The 20000-nt window shown below is 34.7% G+C and overlaps 1 protein-coding gene across 1 annotated transcript in view; it reads right to left on the minus strand.

The window, feature by feature from the left end:
* The window catches only part of LOC136852679 (multiple PDZ domain protein-like), a 1083224-nt gene that overhangs the window by 554698 nt on the left and 508526 nt on the right, over positions 1 to 20000 (minus strand). The window contains 2 exon segments of the mRNA XM_067127591.1: positions 2516 to 2697; positions 15371 to 15477. Of these exon segments, the coding sequence (XP_066983692.1) occupies positions 2516 to 2697; positions 15371 to 15477 (289 nt within the window).

Genomic DNA, 20000 nt, shown 5'->3' on the forward strand with positions numbered 1-20000 from the left:
CCAGAACGAGAAGGAAGTGACAATGGAAATTTATTAATATAGATATATATATATATATATATATATATATATATATATATATATATATATATATATATATAATAGTTTTTACCTCTGTTTCACCTCTAAAGATGAACTGCATATTATAAATACACATTAAAAGAAAGCAATGAAATATAGGTCCATTTAACGGACTGAAAACCAACCTAGGTAAAATCAGCACAGTTACCCCAAAACTAATCATTACTTACATTTTCTTCAACGCATTTCAGGAGACTTCAGTTTCCTTTTAAATACGTTCGAGTGTTCATATTTTCAATAAATAAAGAGCCAAAAATATAGAATATAAGCGACTGTCTTCAAAACTTATCAGGAAAGACAAAATATTATAAACAAAATAACAGACAAACCAACCTCCCTGGTTTGTGTAACATCCAATCTAACCAGGTAAACAATAGCACAGAAGCAAAGTACTTCCGAGTGCAAACGAGAGAGAGAGAGAGAGAGAGAGAGAGAGAGAGAGAGAGAGAGAGAGAGAGAGAGAGAAATAATAAAAGAACACATATATTACAGAATGTAGGAAGGAGAGAGAGAGAGAAGAACACAAATATCAGAATGTAGAGAGAGAGAGAGAGAGAGAGAGAGAGAGAGAGAGAGAGAGAGACAAAGTCCTTAGAGAGAGAGAGAAAAGAAGAAGAAGAAGAAGAAGAAGAAGAAGAAGAAGAAGAAGAAGAAGAGATGAAGAACAAGAAGAAAAGAAAGAAGAAGAAGAGAGAGAGAGGAGGAGGAGAGAGGAGAGAAGAGGAACCAAATCCTTAGAGAGAGAGAGAGAGAGAGAGAGAGAGAGAGAGAGAGAGAGAGAGAGAAGCACATCAACAAAATCCTTAAGAGAGAGAAAGAGAGAGAGTGAGAGAGAGAGAGAGAGAGAGAGAGAGAGAGAGAGTTGGCGCGAGGGGCGAATGAAACGGGGAAAGAGAAAGAGCCGTGAAGAGGTGGAAGAAGAAGAACTAAAAGGCCTTGTTTGCACAGGAAGAGCCGTTGTAAAGGTATGCACAAAAGGGGGCGTTTGTTTACGCAAGAGACTATCTCTCATGGAGCAACATTCAGCGATCCACAATCTCTCTCTCTCTCTCTCTCTCTCTACAAATCTTTACAAAAACAAAATAAACAGAAAACATCAACACTAAACATCACCTAACATCAATCTCACACTGACTGAGCCTCAGAATAAGCTAAGACTATTGAACAGGCCTAAATTAAGTAAAAAATGCGCCGAAGTTTCATCGGCGCAATAGTTTTCTATACAGCCGCTACAGCGTATATAATCAAGGCCACCGAAAATAGATCTAACTTTCGGTGGTCTCGGTATAATGCTGTATGAGCCGCGGCCCATGAAACTTTTAACAAAGGCCCGGGGGTGGCATATCCTATATCGTTGCCAGAAGCACGATTATGGCTAATTTTAACCTTAAATAAAATAAAAACTATTGAGGAGGCAAGAGGGCTGCAATTTGGTATGTTTGATGAATGGAGGGTATATGATCAACATATCAATTTGCAGCCCTCTAGCCTTAGTAGTTTTTAAGATCTGAGGGTGGACAGAAAAAAAGTGCGGACAAAAAAATGTGTGGACAAAAAAAGTGTGGACAGAAAATGAGTGCTGACAGAATAAAATGCGGACGGACGGACGAAACCAACACAATAGTTTTCTTCTACAGAAAAATAAAACATATTCTTAGCGGGTTTGAGAAATTCGTGTTCCTGAATTGTAATGTACTGTATATATATTTAAACTGCCAAGATATGTAAGCTAATTCTAAGCCTCAGATGAATGTATTATTACTTGCAGAGTTACAGTGAACTACACATTAATAATTCATATTAAATTAAGGAAATGATCTTTTAATAATTGAAGGTAAATTATTGAAATAAATAAATACTGACTGATTCGGGACTGAGAAAGTGGTTGAGATTGTAAAAATAACTGAAATATTAATGCAATAAGTTTAAAATATGACTACCTTGTATTTCAAATATGATAAAAAATTATATTATAATAAAAATATAACCCTCTCTCTTTTTTTAAAATATAGAGTACACATATTATATAAGCAAAAGGTGTATACATATATTTATAAGTATACGTGTGTATATGAATATAAATAATTATACATATATACATACATACATATAAATATAAATATATATATATATATATATATATATATATATATATATATATATATATATATATATATATATATATATATATATATATAAATATATACATATATATATATATATATATATATATATATATATATATATATATATATATATATATATATATATATATATAAAGAAGAGAGAGAGAGAGAGAGAGAGAGAGAAAGAGAAAATCTTTTTTTTGAGAGAAAAAGACAAAACTGAACAATTGTTTTTACAAGCGAGAGAGAGAGAGAGAGAGAGAGAGAGAGAGAGAGAGAGAGAGAGAGAGAGAGAGAGAGAGACATACCATGTCTGTAGCGTTGGCCTCGGGCAAGGTCGAGCCAGGCAGGGCAGCCGACGGCTGTTGGTGGTCCGCCTCCTGCTGTAGTTGCTGATGGTGGTGATCAGCTAAGGCGGCTTCCTCCGGCTTCAGAATCACAGCCTGCTTCTCCAAAGGCGGCGCCCGTGCCACTACCAGGTCTACCAGTCCTGCGGGAGAGAGAGAGAGAGAGAGGGGGAGTGAGTGAGTGAGTTTAGTCTTATTATTTTGGAGAGGCGAATTCTTATGTTTACTAATGTTAAGATACAATGTAGTTTAATATGGGTGAGTTTTTATATATATATTCGTAAAAAAACACACAAAACAGGCACTGAATACACACACAATATATATATATATATATATATATATATATATATATATATATATATATATATATATATATATATTTATTTATTTATTTATCTACATACCCATACACATATATACTTAATAAATATATTATTTATATATACATATATTTAAGTAATATTCATATATATTCGTAAAAACACATACACAAACAGGCACTTAAATACACACACAATATATATATATATATATATATATATATATATATATATATATATATATATATATATATATATATCCACATACCCATATACATATATATTTAATAAATAAATACATTTATATATACATATATTTATGTACAATATATATATATTTATACACGTCAATTATATAGGCATAACTTCTTCACATCCAAAAATACCACATAATATCGAATTCCCTAATACTCCTTGGGAATAATTCACACCCGAGGGAGAATTATAATCCAATAAACATCCCCTTGTCGGGAATCGAATCAGGACCTTCAGATTATTTAAGAATAATCCACAAATCTCATATAAAACAAATAAACCATCTGATTCGAAGGAATTTTCCAGTTACCTTCAAAATTAAAGGCAAATAGTTTTCCGCAACACAAACTGTCCGACTGAACTGCGCCACTCACATAAATGAACGCGCAGCAAGAAGAAAGATTCAGGTAATTAGCGATGACTTTAAATCAAAATTTAATTAACTGAAGGCTCAGAGAAATACCAAGGGTCGCTATCAGCGCCTTGCCCTCTCTCTCTCTCTCTCTCTCTCATGTCTTGAATATTAAGCAGAAACAAGATGTTGGGTTATGTGAACCGCCCTGTCAAAACACCTTATGTAAGGCTATTAAACAATCTCTCTCTCTCTCTCTCTCTCTCTCTCTCTCTCTCTCTGACACACTAAACGAGTCTAGATAAAATCTGTAAGACTTTTACTGGGCAGAAAATTTTACTTAAAGCCATTAAAATTATCTCTTTTTTATATATTTTAAATAAATATATATATATATATATATATATATATATATATATATATATATATATATATGTGTGTGTGTGTGTGTGTGTGTGTACAACATATAAATACATTTACATATATACATAATATATAAACATTAATATATCTACATATGTATACACACACACATATATATATATATATAAAATATATATATATATATATATATATATATATATATATATATATATATATATATATATTCATTTATATAATTAGTCCCTTTACAGACATACAGAAGACACAAACATACACCAACATAAAGAGCACTTAATAAGCACGACCTATTCCCTCCAGTGAAAGTTACTTTTAACCGAGAAAAATATCCTAAGTACTAAAACCTGACGTGAACACGAATCCGACCATTCTGACGCGAGGTCAATGTGCGCATGCGCCCTTCACGCCAAACGCAGTTGCCTAATGTGTTTATAAATGAGGCGATGAGCAAAGTTTGGGGTGGATTAAGTTCAAAGGAGGAGGGGGAGGGAAGAAGGGGGAGAAGGAGGGAGAGTCTCAAAGGGTTAAAGAGAGAGAACGATGTGAACGGCGAGCGTAATGGCTGAAGTTTGGCCCGATGATACACTGTTAATTGGGGATAGTAGGGACGAACCTCAGGGCGTGGTGAAAAAAGCAAAAAAAAACTCTATGGAATATGTTTTTTTTATGCTGAGGAAGGTTCAAGGTCATTCCGGATTATGGGACAAAGTAGCGGATTAGGTAAAGTGTCGTGGCTGGTAATGGCGGTAGGGATGTCATTTAAGAATGGAATATGGCTTCATAAATTGATTATGATTTTAAATATGAATAAAAAGATGTCACTGGAATGTCTGAACCATGTTGTAAAAATGAATGAAAATATAATCATTATTAATATTATCATTATAGGGAGGACCACTTATACCAATCATTAATCATTATTATTATTATTTACTTTGGTAGTAGTAATAATAGTAAGGTTTATCATAATTTCCATAAGTGTAATGAAAGAGCCTTATTTGGGGAGAGAGAGAGAGAGAGAGAGAGAGAGAGAGAGAGAGAGAGAGAGAGAGAGAGAGCAAATTCATTTGCCAACGTGACGAAGTCTTAATCGGCGATTACTGAAACTTAACTCCTCTCTCTCTCTCTCTCTCTCTCTCTCTCTCTCTCTCTCTCTCTCTCTCCAAGGGAATCAGCATAATACCAATTAAAGTCCTTGAGGACTTTCGCAGAACTAATATAGCTTCCGAGGATTCCTGAGAATTATCCTAAATTAGACGAATCACCATAAGGTGCCGGAAATTATAATATCTGTTGGGAGAATTATCGTCCTCTTGCCTGGATAATCGAGAATTGTCATGAACTCTTGAGATAAATTTCACTGAGGGAGTTATTCTCTCTCTCTCTCTCTCTCTCTCTCTCTCTCTCTCTCTCTCTCTCTCTCTCTCTCTCTCTCATGATCTATATTTACAACATGATAAAAATCAAAGGCCTTTTACAAGATCAAGAATTACAAAGAACTCCATGATAAATCTCACTGAACGAGTCTCTCTCTCTCTCTCTCTCTCTCTCTCTCTCTCTCTCTCTCTCTCTCTCTCTCTCTCTCTCCGGATGACATATTCCTTGCAGCATGAATAAAACCAAAGCTGATTACTGTTTAACTATTTGATTCAGCCAATGTCCCAATCCAAAAGAGCAATAACTATGCTAAAGAATTAACATTAAAAACTCAAAGGAAAAATAACTGAATTAAAAAAAATACCATTTAAACCTGGGAACATATATATACCAAAGAATTAACATTAAAAATTCAAAGGAAAAATTATGGATTTAAAAAAAAAAACATTTAAATCTGGGAATAATTCTATCAGCTTCTCGAAATCGTTCTGTTAAAAATCCGGACAGATTAGAGCAGATTATTTTTTAAGCAGATCTTCAACTGTTCCCGAGGGAAGTGAAAATGTTTATAATAGATCAAACCAAATTGGGAGTATTTATTATTAAGAATAATTCAATTAACTTGTGTGTGTGTGTGTGTGTGTGTGTGTGTGTGTGTGTGTGTGTGTGTGTGTGTGTGTGTTTAACTGCACTTAATGACTCTGTTATGGATTTTGTACTTTTTAAAAAGAAATTTATAATTATTAATGAAAATTAAAAGAAAGTATTCACATCGATAATAATATTAATAATAATAATGAACACTATTATTATTATTATTATTATTATTATTATTATTCCCAGTCAATAAATAAAAATAAATATATATATATATATATCATCTATAATATACATTCAGACACACACATAAAACCTATTATAAGAAAAGAGTACATAAATAATATACACCATACATATGTACGTGTGCATACGTACATGCATATATACGTACACACTCGCACAGAACCCATACCAAAAAAAACCCTCAACAAAAAAACATGAAACGCTTCGAACCCAATTGAAAAAAAAATGAAAAAAGCAAAAAAGCAAAAACGAAATACAAAAGAATGAAAAAGCAGGTACGCATTCCACCCAAAATTCCGCTACGGGATATTATTAAAAATCTCCCGGACCAGTTCTGACAAGTTGGGGAAGTCAGGTCATGTCAGGAGGTCAAGGTCGAACGTCAGTCCTGGTTAGGGCGATGCCTGAGTTGCTGTTGGAAGCCAGGGAGAGAGAGAGAGAGAGAGAGAGAGAGAGAGAGAGAGAGAGAGAGAGAGAGAGAGAGAGAGAGAGAGTTGTTTTACAGTTTCTGTAGTGTATGAGAGAGAAATAGAGAATTTATGATGCGCAGTATACTTGTGTATGTATGTATGTATAGATAAAAATTTATATACCTATATAAATATAAATATATATATATATATATATATATATATATATATATATATATATATATATATATATATATATATATATTTATATTTATATAGGTATATAAATTTTTATCTATACATACATACAACATACACAAGTATACTGCGCATCATAAATTCTCTATTTCTCTCATACACTACAGAAACTGTAAAACAACTCTCTCTCTCTCTCTCTCTCTCTCTCTCTCTCTCTCTCTCTCTCTCTCTCTCTCTCTCTCTCTCCCCTGGCTTCCAGCAGCAACTCAGGCATCGTTCTGTATATATATATATATATATATATATATATATATATATATATATATATATATATATATATATATATATATATATATATATATATAGCCCTATATACATATAATCCAACATTTCTCAGTGACATCAAACCTGACACATTCACTCCCACATTTAACATTCACAGGGATTAATCAAAACATTATGACCCGTGCAAGACGAAACTGGGGTATTCCCTCAAACTCGGAGGAAAAGCAGATTTGCAAACCAGTGGTATTTGAAGGTAAATAACATTAATATGCAAGATTCCCTTTCAAGTTGGAATCGGGAGATGCGTCCAAGATCTACTCCTCAGGTGATGTGAGGTATGGATGACGGTAATGATGTGGAATAATTAAGTACAAATATGTTAAGAGTTGCTTGAAGCTGTGTATGTCTGTGTGTGTGTGTGTATATATATATATATATATATATATATATATATATATATATATATATATATATATATATATATATGTATATATATACTGTCAGTTGTTGCCATTTAATTAGGTAATAATTTATGAGTCTGGATGAATTTTTGAATGTAAATTACTTAAGTGTTATTTTTGTTTTGTTAGCTTGTTTGCTCCTCTCGGTGGTTCGCTCCTTTTATAATGTTACTAATGCCAGTTGTCTTTTTCATATATGGTGCTGAGTGGGTGTGAGGCCTTCCCAGTACATTCCATTCCCCCATTCCCCACAGCCCTGGGTGGACGAGGGCTCTTATATTTATCCTACAAGAGTAGGAGTTAGTTACGTTCTGGACCTCTGCCTGGGCATTTGGTTGGCTTTTGGACTGCTGCTTGACTTGCTTCTTGTTTTGAGGATCTGTACACCCGCCAATATATTGTGGATCCATTACTCTGCAGCTTAAGAGTTCATCTTCGGATAATTCTTCCATACCCCTTGGTCCAGTTATTAAAGCCAAGGGACCTCACTGGCCTACGGTAGGGTATCTATAACCCTTGTATAAAATATAGACGACTTCTTGTTGAGATCACGGCACTTTAATCCTGTTTTGGGCCCTAACACCCCGACTGCCTTGATTTATCCTCCAGACGTGGAGAATGACTGTCTTTCAAGAGGAGCCACAGAAAACTATAAATAAAAGTTGTTAGGGATATTAGATTGTATTCGTTAGGATATTCTCTCTTTTGCTTCTTTTCTCTTCCTGTCTGGGCCTCCTTTTTGTGTTTGAATGAGTTATTTTTCTATCGTTAATTGGGTAAGTGGTTGTTATTAAGTATAATTGATATTCATATTATTTTTGTATCTGAAGAGGTTCAGGTATTATTTCTGACTTATATTAATGTATTAAAATTAAGGATTTTTCTTGGTATTTTCTTTGCCCCTTTAATTGATTTTTGCACACGGCTAAGAGGTTGAGATACTATTCCACCAATTGTGGATTTAGTATTGTGTTGGTGAATACTTGTTGATTTATTATATTTGGATATAGTGTGGTGGTTAATCAAGCCATCACAATACATACATACATATAAGAGAGAGAGAGAGAGAGAGAGAGAGAGAGAGAGAGAGAGAGAGAGGCAGGCTAGGAACTTCCCCGAAAATTAAAACCACACATGTAAATAAATATATAAATCAAATAAATAAATATATAAATAAAAAAAATAAACAAATAGACGAATCAATAACTCATCTCTATAAAATTACTAAGCCACTACAAAAATAATAAACAACAAACAAACAAACATTAAATAAAAAAAAAACAACCAAACCATTACGAATTATTTAACAAAAATCCTAACCTTTACATATCACAAGAACTGGGATTACCAACTAATCCCAGGCAAATCCCAAAATAATGACAATGAACAAAGTCGAACGATAAAGCTGCATAAAAACAAAGCAACTATACACGATTCTCAAAATAATGCTACATTTAATACCTGCGAGAGCTTCCGGATAATCTATATGTATGCGAAACAAACATTTCACTGGGAAATGATCATCTGTTTCAAACATGCGTTGTTGATTGAATGAGTCACTGACATACAAAAGTGTATAGATCTTGATGTTTACAAATCATAATTGTTTATTCCTGTTTGCGTACACGTCAGATGCATAGAATGATTATTATTATTATTATTATTATTATTATTATTATTATTATTATTATTATTATTATTGGATTGCAGCAATAAGCATATGTAGAAATCTGAATACTAACACAGTTTTGTATAGATCATGATGTTTACAAATCAAAATTGTTTATTCCTGTTTACGTACACGTCAAATACTTTGGGAATTATTATTATTATTATTATTATTATTATTATTATTATTATTATTATTATTATTATTATTATTGCTGGGTTATGCTGAATTCTGAATGTTAGCACGGTTTGTCAAAACCAAATTCTTCAAGAATTATTATTATTATTATTATTATTATTATTATTATTATTATTATTATTATTATTATTATTATTATTCTTGCTGGGTTATGCTGAATTCTGAATGTTAGCACGGTTTGCCAACACAAAATTCTTCGAGAATTATTATTATTATTATTATTATTATTATTATTATTATTATTATTATCATCATCATAGTTCAATTATTAATATCGTTAATATTGACCCAATAAAATAAACAGCATTGGGAATATTTACCAATCTCTAAAACTGAAATAACAGTACATTTGATGACAACGTTACTGAATAGTAAAAAGTAAAAAATAGTAATAATTTCTATGGAGAATGGGAAGTGTCCCAGACAATCCTTCAGTTAAATGGTATTTTTCTACTTCTAAAACAATAATAGTAAAATCTTACAGGGCAGAATAACGTTGGGGATATGTACTTAGATATTCAGGGTGAGAATAACTTTATAAATACCTGGAATATTAGCCAAAAAAAAAGTGTAAAATACACCTATAAAAAAAACAGTGGGTGTATACTACCAAGCATACCACACAAGCACAAAAAAAAAATCTAAAAAGATTCTTCAGTATCACGTAACCATTTTTGTAATATCAGATTTCCACGTTTTAACAGCTCTTCCAACCAAAAAAGTGACAATTTCAAAAAAGGCGACGTGAGAGCGTGAACTATATGAAACAAGTAAAAAATCCGTCGAAGTTATAATCAAGGCCACTGAAAACAGATCTATCTTTCGGTGGTCTCGGTATAATGCTGTATGATCCACGGCCCATAAAACTTTAATCACTGGCCGGTGGTGGCCTGTCCTATATAGCTAGCCAGAAGGAAGATCATGGCTAACTTTTACACTAAATAAAATAAAAACTACTGAGGCTTGAGGGCTGCAATTTGGTATGTTTGATGATTGGAGAGTGGATGACCAACATACCAATTTGCAGTCCTCTAGCCTCAGTAGTGTTCAGGATCTGAGGGCGGAGAGGAAAAAGTGCGGACAGAATAAAGTTCGGACGGACAGACAAAGCCGGCACAATAGTTTTCCCTTCAGAAAACTAAAAAGTAAAAAAAATTTAAAAAATAAAAAGAAAAATATAAATAAATAAAGAAGTGACAACGGATGAAAGCGAACACTTAAACCACGAAAAAAAATAGCAGTATCTCTTTTCAAGAGATGTAAGAAAAATGTGAACAACGCGAGGTGGAGTGGGAATGGGAAGGGAGAGTGAAGGGAGGGGGAGGGTAGAGAAGATTTGGGGAAGGGGGGGGAGGGGGTATGCGTTAACTTCCACTTTCACGTCCCTCACGGATGCTGTAGTTAGGAGATGAAAATGATGCAGACTCCATTTTGCGCCTCTTTTGAGAGAGAGAGAGAGAGAGAGAGAGAGAGAGAGAGAGAGAGAGAGAGAGAGAGAGAGAGAGAGAGAGAGAGAGAGTAATCGTTTTTACCTTGCAAGATTCGAAGAACGAAAACCCGAACTTTAAAAAAAAAGGCAACTCAAAACTGCTTCTTTTAAATTGAGAGAGAGAGAGAGAGAGAGAGAGAGAGAGAGAGAGAGAGAGAGAGAGAGAGAGAGAGAGAGAGAGAAAGTAATCGTTTTTACCTTGTAAGATTCGAAGAACGAAAAAACGAACTTTAAAAAAAAGGCAACTCAAAACTACTTCTTTTAAACTGAGAGAGAGAGAGAGAGAGAGAGAGAGAGAGAGAGAGAGAGAGAGAGAGAGAGAGAGAGAGAGAGAGAGAGGAGAAATCCTTTTTCCTTGCAGGGTTAGGAAAAAAAAAAAGGAAATAACGAAAGAGAAGCAACACAGAAATCTTCTTCTTTTGAGAGAGAGAGAGAGAGAGAGAGAGAGAGAGAGAGAGAGAGAGAGAGAGAGAGAGAGAGAGAAATCCTTTTTTCGAAAAACTGAAAAAAAAATTGCAAAAAAAAAAGACAATGCGAAAAAACAGCCTCTTTTAAGATATAGATCCTAAGTACAGGAAAACATTAGCGCACCGTCAAAAAATAGCTCTAAAAAATAGAGCCTAGAAAAATAACATTGAAGAAGGCCAAGGTTATTGGAATGCTCTATTTCACAGCTTCATAAGGAGAGAGCTTTCTCTCATCTTTCCTGTCGTTATGTTCAGGTTATCGCAGGACCTTTTAAACTCTCTTCTTCTTCTTCGTCTTCTTCTTCTTCTTCTTCTTTTCATTATCTTATTTTTCACGTTTTTTGTTGTACGATGCAAGGATGTCACAAGACATTTTTATAATGGCATCAACCGTGGCAATGGAGAGAGAGAGAGAGAGAGAGAGAGAGAGAGAGAGAGAGAGAGAGAGAGAGAGAGAGAGAGAGAGAGAGAGAGAGTTAACAGTATTCAAACCTACAATCAATGAGACATTTAGAATTATGAAGAAAAAAACCACCTTTAATATTATTACGGATCTACTGCCTCCTAGGAGAGAGAGAGAGAGAGAGAGAGAGAGAGAGAGAGAGAGAGAGAGAGAGAGAGAGAGAGAGAGAGAGATAAACATTTGCAAAATGAAAAAATAACTAACCCTTTACTCATATTCCAAATAAAGTTCATAGCACTGTGAAACTATTTCAGTTTAACTGATAAAAACAGTAAATAAATAAAATAATAATAATAATAATAATAATAATAATAATAATAATAATAATAATAATAATAATAATGACACATCCCAAAAGGGATTCTGTACGCATATCCAGAGCTTTTTTTGTAGGGGAGCTGTTACAAAGACTCTATAATACTATTACCTAATGTCTTCGTACTGTTTTTATATTTTTTGAAATTCTTCATATTTTCCCTGCTTGGTTCTCCCTCAATTTCCATTCTTGTTATTTTCTATGCAATTTTGTATTTTTATCGTCTGGTCTTTTAGACCATACCATATCTTTTTTTTAATTTTACTTATTTATTGTTTTACACCTAAAGGTTCTTGTGAAGTATTTTGGGACGATGGTGCTAGCCCCACCTCTCTCTCTCTCTCTCTCTCTCTCTCTCTCTCTCTCTCTCTCTCTCTCTCTCTCTCTCTTTCGAATGATTTATTTCAAATCATGAACTCTTATCGGAAGCTTTTTATTTTTTTTTCCGGGAAATAAATTGCCCTTTACCATGAAAGGAAAGGTATAATAATTCAACATTCTATCAGGACAGTTCAACTGAGAGAGAGAGAGAGAGAGAGAGAGAGAGAGAGAGAGAGAGAGAGAGAGAGAGAGAGAGAGAGAGAGAGAGAAAGGACTCAAAATGAGAAAAAGTGTGAAGAATAACGAAAAGGCATAAAATAAGTCAATAAAACAAAACAAAGGTGAACTAGTAAAGTAGAGAGAGAGAGAGAGAGAGAGAGAGAGAGAGAGAGAGAGAGAGAGAGAGAGAGAGAGAGAAATGGCATATTCCAACACCCGCCTTCAAAAGGATAATCCTGATCCGACTTAATGCAGTGAAATCCATTGCACCCACTCACAAGGGCACTTTCCAGACAATGTACCTCCGGAGAAAAGGAGGAGGAGGAGGAGGAGGAGGAGGAGGAGGAGGAGGAGGAGGAGGAGGAGGAGGGAAAACAATTGTGGTTGGGAAAATAGAAGTAGAAGATTGGGAATGAGGCAGAGGAAGGTGGGTGTGTTGGTGAGAGGAGAGTTGGAGGAAAGCTGATTGTTGGTGCTGGGTGTTGGAGGGTGGAGGAGGGAGGGGGAGAGGTGATTTAATGGTGAGGAGAAAGGAAGAGAAAAGTAGGAAGGAGAAAAAGAAGGAAGGAAGAGACTGAAATAAAAGCAGGTAGAAAAGAATAAAAGGGGGAGAGAGAAAAAGCCAATTAAAACAGTAGGCAAACTTGTGACAAGAGACCTTATGAGGGAAACCACTTCCCGTTTTCTATTCTAATTAATCCCAGAAATTGCGAAGGGTAACTGATGTAAATGTGTAGGGTTGTATGTATTCGAGTTTTGAAGCTTTCACCTGCGTTTATTTGGGGTTTATTGATTTATAGTTCTTTCAATATGGCAAAGATGGATTTTTCCTTGTAGGAGTGAAGTCTAGGATACTATTATAACACCAAATTGGTTTTATAAAATTGAAAAGAAAGGAACCACACTCACTGACAAGAGACTCAAGTCAAGATCTTGAGACGTGCAAAACCACCAGAAAAACAACCTAATTGGGTTGTGAAACAACATCATAATGCACAGAAACAACACTCGTTCCCCCTCTTCAAGGAGTAACTGGGTATAAACTTCGAAACCTAAACTGGCAAAAGATTTGTCATTCAAACTTTTCTGTTTCAACTCGAGGCCCTTCTAGAATATGCTGAAGTTGACCTGGCTTTCACTAACTTTACCTTTTTTTTTTTAAATTAGTCTCTCTCTCTCTCTCTCTCTCTCTCTCTCTCTCTCTCTCTCTCTCTCTCTCTCTCTCTACGAGCATGAAAAATGCTCAAAATGTATTCTATGTTGGAAAAATTATTCAAAGTGGAAAATGCCCAAAATTTATTACATCGAGGATCTCTCTCTCTCTCTCTCTCTCTCTCTCTCTCTCTCTCTCTCTCTCTCTCTCTCTCCGAGTCAGTGCCCATTTTTCGCTGAAGACATATATATTGCAGCAAGCGTTTAGTGAAAGGGAACAATGCAACCAGAAGTAATGACTTGAATTGCTTTTATGCTTCGAGCAGTTTATTGTGGCCCACAAGGTGCATTTGCGTCTCTCTCTCTCTCTCTCTCTCTCTCTCTCTCTCTCTCTGTATTTAGCTATGAATGACATTTTAAAATCTTATAATATTCCTGATGACATTTTACCATTTTGCAACAAATCTCTTGCAACAAATCTCTCTCTCTCTCTCTCTCTCTCTCTCTCTCTCTCTCTCTGTATTTAGCTATCTATGTACTTTTAAAATCTTACGAATATTCCTGATGACATTTTACCTTCATAAGGTTTTGAAACAAATCTCTCTCTCTCTCTCTCTCTCTCTCTCTCTCTTCTCTCTCTCTCTCTATTTAGCTATGTATGTTTTTAAAATCTTACGAATATTCCTATGACATTTTACCTTCATAGGGTTTTGAAACAAATCTCTCTCTCTCTCTCTCTCTCTCTCTTCTCTCTCTTCTCTCTCTCTGAAGACATTTTTAAGCAAGATTTCGCAAATTGTCTGTCTGTCTTTCTGTCGCCTACTTTCACCAAGTGACAAACCAAAGACAAGAGTCGAGAGACCGTCTTATCTCCTCTCTCTCTCTCTCTCTCTCTCTCTCTCTCTCTCTCTCTCTCTGTTTCTTAAAACTTGGGACGGGACGCAAGGTGGAATTTTTATCTTCTTACGGGGAACTCGAAAAGGAAAGTTATGCACAAATAGGCTGCGGAATACTGACACAAGTTTTTGGGGGAACACATTTTCGAAAGGCACTACTTCTAGAATTTTAACCTAGAACTCTTTTTTATTCACTATTTTAGAAATATGGGAGTCTCTCTCTCTCTCTCTCTCTCTCTCTCTCTCTCTCTCAAAGCATGGAAAATTCACAAAATGTATTCCATCTTGGAATAATGACTCAATGCGAATTATGCCCAAAATATATTTCATCTCCAAAAAATCATGCTCTCTCTCTCTCTCTCTCTCTCTCTCTCACACACACACACACATTTTTAGGGTTTCAAAACATACATTTAGAACATATTTATTTTAACCTTTGCTAAAAGCTTTTGAAAATGTCTGAAAATGCCTAGAACTGATTTGAGTTTAACCCTCTCAAGTACACATTAAAATATACAAAATAAAACACAATATTCATACATACTTCAACCATCGCATATCTAGTAACTTCTCATAAGATACCCTTAACTATGTATTACACTTACATGAAATACGTAAATGACACATAAACAAAACTACTACAAGATAAATTACACTTTACATGAAATACGTAAACGATACATAAACAAAAACAGCCAAAGCCTTCTTCTGTGTACTTACGACTGGCCTTCTGCAGGATGCCAATGGCCTGCTGATGTGAGATGTACGAATCCAGGACCTGCCCGTCGATGGCCAGGATCTGGTCGCCTTCCTCCAGCCTTCCATCTCTGTGGGGGAAAGAAAAGGAGTTTCGTGAGCATTACCAATACGAGAGTAGGCGAGTTATAAAGGAATTCGAAATTCGAGGGCTAGGTTGTACGGATTGACTCCATATCTTGGGAAAATGGAGGATTGGGGTATGTTTTCTTTTTAATTTGTGTATGTTTAGAATACACACACACACATATATATATAATGTGCGTGTGTGTGTTGTGTGTGCGTGTAAATAACTAAATAAGTGTATATGTATATGTTAATTTTTATATATGTGTATGTATTTATAAATAAATGTATATCATTATATACATAAACATATATTATATATACACATATGAATATATATATATATATATATATATATATATATATATATATATATATATATATATATATATATATATATATATGTATACATTCATATATAATCAGATACACATCCCATTAATATCTACTCAACGGTCCTACATGTTATTATCAAATTGCATCACAAAGATCAAAGGGCAAAACACAAGTGATTACAGTGTTTCAATAAAATGAAATAAAACTAAAAAGAATAAAAAAGAAAACATTTCAATGTATGAAATTATGAATGAAATGTTTTAATCCATTTAATGGCCGAAACGTATTATCCAGAAATATTGAAATATAACTTGTTATTTAAAAGATTATTTCAATATGTTTCTTGAAGACCGATAAATTCAATAATCAACAAATAATTCATCTGTATACAAGAGCAGATGTTAAGCCTCTGCACTGAAGCCTGCAGGTGTTAATTATATTAACGCAATTAAAAGCTTCAAATTTGCATCAAACCATGAGCGAACTGCATAAAATAAAGTACGAATCATTAAAAAAAAAAAAAGAGGCAATTTGCTAATTAAATTTTGTGCAACATTCGCATATAAAACGCACTGAACCTCATTAAAAAAAAGTTGCATAAATTCACACTTAATTGTAATATATTTACTGGACATTTGCATATAAAATTAACTTCACAGGGAATCTGGACGCGAAAATAAATATTCCAGAATCACAAAACATGAAGTTTTCAGTTACATAAATTTCTCATGATAAAAACTGAACGAATTTTAAAGACAAACGTCCGAACAATTACGAAAAAAAATAAAACAAAAATATTCACAGTGTAATATTCGATAAATATTCCAAAATAAAAAAAATCTAAATTTTCAGTTACATAAATTCCCTAATACAAAAACTGAACGAACTGTAAAGACTAACGTCCGAACAATTTAGAAAAATGAGACGAAATTATTCAGAGTTAAACGTCCGAACAATTATGAAAAAAAATAACCAAAATTATTCCCAGTATAAGATCCAAGTTCGCGGTATTAAAAAGCATATTTACATATAAACGCGAACGGATTTAAATGATAAACAAATTATAGACATTGTCCGAAAGATTATGGGAAAAATATTGATAATTCAATAGAGTTCACTACGACAGAAATGAAGAACAAACACATTGTTTATAACAAAGGGCTTTTCGAGTTGGCGAGCGAATTCTATGTAAATGTTAACGCTTTAAAAGGTTATTTTTATTGTGTTTGTGTTTGTTTGTGTGTGTGTGTGTGTGTAAAGGAAACGTAGATAGACTTCTAGATTATTATTATTATTATTATTATTATTATTATTATTATTATAAAATTATTATTATTATAAAATACAAACATTATTATAAATCAATAGCAGTAACGAATTTCTCTCTCTCTCTCTAAGCCAAAACTTCTCGGAAAGTGATTTTGAGAGAGAGAGAGAGAGAGAGAGAGAGAGAGAGAGAGAGAGAGAGAGAGAGAGAGAGAGAGAGAGAGAGAGAGAGCATGAAATATAAGATCAACAAAAATTACCCAAATCATACAAAACCCACAGGAAAAAAATATATAAAAAAAAAAAAAAAAAAAACAGATGTACTCTAAACACAAGATAAAACCAAAACCATTTTATTACAATAACAGCAAACGTACAGCTAAAACAACAGCAGGAACACCAAAAGCTAAAGCTAAAATCCCACCAGCCTCGCTGAACAACAACAGCTAACTACAGCTAACTCGTGGATTCCCAACGTAATCATTTTAAGAGTATTTTGGTCCTAACACTGAAACTACTATACTGCACAGGAACTGGAATAGTTTGGACAGAGGCCTGCGTATAAGGGCACTGGAGAGAGAGAGAGAGAGAGAGAGAGAGAGAGAGAGAGAGAGAGAGAGAGAGATGATGGGAGGTCTGTGTATGATGGAATAGAAGGATGGCCCACTGGCAAAAATCGTCATGAAATTACATAACATGTATACAGGTAGTAACTGTGTGTGTGTGTGTGTATACATGAGTGGGTGTGTGTGTGTGAGTGTGTGTGTGTGTGTGTGAGAGAGAGAGAGAGAGAGAGAGAGAGAGAGAGAGAGAGAGAGAGAGAGAGAGTTTTAGAGATCCCATCCTTATTAATATATATAAAGTAAGAAATGGTTTCAAAGTATTTTCAATTTATTGTTTTAATATCTGTCTTGTCACCTTCTTTTTAAAATGTATACTGTGAGGATATTCATGATTTTCACGCGTATCTCCAATTTACAACCTCAAAGAGAGAGAGAGAGAGAGAGAGAGAGAGAGAGAGAGAGAGAGAGAGAGAGAGAGAGAGAGAGAGAGAGTTCACTAAAGCAACAACCCCGGAAGGTAAACAGACAAGGCGCCACCTCAAGGATGCTACATCACAAACATCACAGGTAAAGGAGAATGTTTACTCAGTTACACAACAAGGAATGTTCTAACAGGTGCTGGCGTGGCTGCGTATACATGGTATGTATACCTAGGTATACATGAATAAAATGGCATGGATGGGGTGTAAGTGGTATGTATACCTAGGTATACATGAGTAAAATGGCATGGATGGAGTGTAAGTGGTATGTATACCTAGGTATGCATGAGTAAAATGGCATGGATGGGGTGTAAGTGGTATGTATACCTGGGTATACATGAATAAATGGCATGGATGGGGTATACGTGGTATGTATACCTGGGTATACATGAATAAAATGACATGGATTGGGCATACATGGTATGTATACCTAGGTATACATGAATAAAATGGCATGTTATGTATAGAATGGTATACATACATAAAATACATGTGTTTTTGTGCAAGATTATCTGATGCTGCATCACATATGGCATATATATACACATATATATGCATATACATAATATATATTTTTTCAAACAAGTTTTGAAAGGATTAGAAACAGTCTCTCTCTCTCCAATAATTCAATATACATTCCGGAAATAATGGACACCCTCCCATATGTACACTGAAAAGATGGCAAGGTGGATATAAAAACTCACTCTCTCTCTCTCTCTCTCTCATTCACACGCCGAAAATGTCGAGAAATATTAACAACTCGCGGAGATCTGAGAGAAGACAGCCTTTTTTTTACTTCCTATACAAAGGCGTCTGGTAGAGCAACATGGGCATTGAAAGGAGAAGAGAAAGAGAGAGAAAGAGAGAGAAAAAGAAAGAAAGGTGAGATAAGAGATAATCCTCCGGGATTCATATGAAGTGGAAGCTGAGGAGGAGGAGGAGGAGGAGGAGGAGGAGGAGGAGGAGAGAGGAACATGAGGAGAAATATAAACAGAAGCAAAGGAAGGATTTGGGTGAGTTCAAGAAAATTAGCAGAACTAATATATATATATATATATATATGTGTGTGTGTGTGTGTGTGTTTGTGTGTATATATATAACGTTAGGTCCTCCAAATTTTATTCAGATGGGAGAGACAGGACTCCTAAAAACGAAAGAGAGAGAGAGAGAGAGAGAGAGAGAGAGTGTTTAAATGTATATAATAGCGGAGGAAATCCTCAAAATTCAGATGGAGAACAGGACACCCCAAAGAGAAGGATAAGAGAGAGAGAGAGAGAGAGAGAGAGAGAGAGAGAGAGAGAGAGAGAGAGAGAGAGAGAGAGAGAGAGAGAGAGAGAATAAATCCCGCGAATAGCGGAGGAAATCTCTCAAAATCTGGGGAAGCGAGAAAATTCCTCCCCACAGAGAAGGATAAAGCCGAGAGAGAGAGAGAGAGAGAGAGAGAGAGAGAGAGAGAGAGAGAGAGAGAGAGAGAGAGAGAGAGAGAGAGAGAAGGGAATACGAAGACAGGGGAAGGGAGAGGGGGAGGGGGAGGAGAGGAGGAGGATGAGGGGTGGAGAGACCTCCGCCCCCCTCCCCTATTCCAAGACGAGAATGCGTTCCTTTCATTACGCCCAGATAATGGGACTGATTCCTACGATGCTTTTGCTGATTTGGCAGGATTATTCCTGATTCCTGTCACGATTCCTGATTGCTGATAAGGACTCTTTATCCGGTCAAAATTCCTGTGAGGTTTTACATCTTAAAGTTAAGTCGGTTTGTTTGTTTGTGTGTATGTTTGTGTCTCTTAAATAATCCTATTGGTTTTTTTGTCTACAAAAAACAATGACAAAAACATGGTAAAAATAGGATGATTTGCATATGATAATCTCTAAACAAGAGTGA

This window comes from Macrobrachium rosenbergii, chromosome 26 (assembly GCF_040412425.1).
Source record: "Macrobrachium rosenbergii isolate ZJJX-2024 chromosome 26, ASM4041242v1, whole genome shotgun sequence".
Classification (NCBI taxonomy): domain Eukaryota; kingdom Metazoa; phylum Arthropoda; class Malacostraca; order Decapoda; family Palaemonidae; genus Macrobrachium; species Macrobrachium rosenbergii.